Below are 1,402 nucleotides of genomic sequence, written 5' to 3' on the forward strand. Positions count from 1 at the left end.
AAGAAATTTCTAGATATAAACAGCACGGGTTACAGAAGTGCCGCTCTCGAAGGCACAAGGGACCCGACAAGGAGTTCAAGGTCTTTGAGATTGCGAGCGCAGTCGCCGATGTCAATGCCAACCACCTCAGCCAGTCGAACGCGCTGACGATGGACGTCCGCCCCAGCGACATTCTCGCGCGTTTGCAGACGCTACTCGCCTCGACGCGCGGCGGGAACAACAGCCTGCTGCGTCTTCTCGGAGCGCGCATCGCCCAGGCTGAAGCCCAGCCAGCAGCGCTCTTCAGCCTCGGCCCTACCGTGGTCCCTCACCAACGCGTCGACGAGATACTCGACGGTGGCATCTCGTCCTGGAATCACGCAAACGGAAACCCTGAGCAGACGTTTGATGTGCAGGCCTACCACGACCAGGCCGCCATGACGCAGATGCAACCCCTCGGCTGGCCATTCCCCGCGTCGCCCTGGCTGTCCCTCGTGGCCGCCGCCGAACTCGAGCAGCAGCAGCACGCCGACGGCAACAGAGGCCAGCAGATGCAGGGTGAAGCAGAAGGCATGAGCCCTGGCACCGGCGGCTGGTTTTCGCAATCGCTCGACCTCTTGGCCCAGCTCGAAACGGAGCCACCCACGAGTGAGGCCTCCATGGAGAGTCTGCCCGGAAACAACAGCGTCGACATGATGACGGGCGATCCTTGGTTGCTCGATCTGGGGCAGTCCTGAGAGTCGGGTGGTTGACTCATGCGGCGGCGGGCTTTCGATTAGCGCGCCAGTTTTCCGATTATCCCGACAATTTCTCCGAACTTGGGGGGGCACTAAAGCGGGCAGGCTGCTGTGCTCACCGAGCTCGTCCTCTCCACGTCGCACCTTTACACATTATCCATCACACCACACGACGTAACAATGGCCTGGCAAGAACCGCGTAATACGGGCATGGTCTACCGCCGCCTGGGCAACTCGGGACTTCACGTCTCGGCGTTGGGCCTCGGCGGCTGGCTCACCTTTGGCGGCCAGAACGGTGACGAGACGACGTTTGAGTGCATGAAGCAGGCCTACGACTGCGGCATCAACTTCTTCGACACGGCCGAAAGCTACGCTGGCGGCCAATCCGAGGTTGTCATGGGCAAGGCTTTCAAGAAGTTTGGCTGGAACCGTAACGACATTGTCGTGACGACCAAGCTCAACTGGGGCGGCGCCAACGGTGAGGTGCTCGTCAACAACCACGGCCTCAGCCGCAAGCACATTATCGAGGGCCTGCGCGCGTCTCTGAAGCGCCTCGACCTCGAGTACGTCGACGTTGTCTACGCCCACAGGCCCGATCGCCTGACGCCCATGGAGGAGACGGTGCGCGCCTTCAACCACGTCATTGAAGTCAAGGGCTGGGCCATGTACTGGGGAACGAGCGAGTG

At 61.4% G+C, this 1,402-nt stretch overlaps 1 protein-coding gene across 1 annotated transcript in view; it reads left to right on the plus strand.

Moving 5' to 3' along the window:
- Positions 1-416: 416 nt before the first annotated feature.
- Positions 417-1,402, plus strand: part of VDBG_01466 (voltage-gated potassium channel subunit beta-1) — a gene marked incomplete at both ends in the record, with an annotated part of 1,638 nt that continues 652 nt past the window's right edge. The window contains 2 exons of the mRNA XM_003009737.1: positions 417-627; positions 910-1,337. Coding sequence (XP_003009783.1) covers positions 417-627; positions 910-1,337 — 639 coding nt within the window. The remainder of the gene's footprint in view (positions 628-909; positions 1,338-1,402) is intronic.

Source organism: Verticillium alfalfae, genomic scaffold, assembly GCF_000150825.1.
Source record: "Verticillium alfalfae VaMs.102 supercont1.1 genomic scaffold, whole genome shotgun sequence".
NCBI lineage: Eukaryota > Fungi > Ascomycota > Sordariomycetes > Glomerellales > Plectosphaerellaceae > Verticillium > Verticillium alfalfae.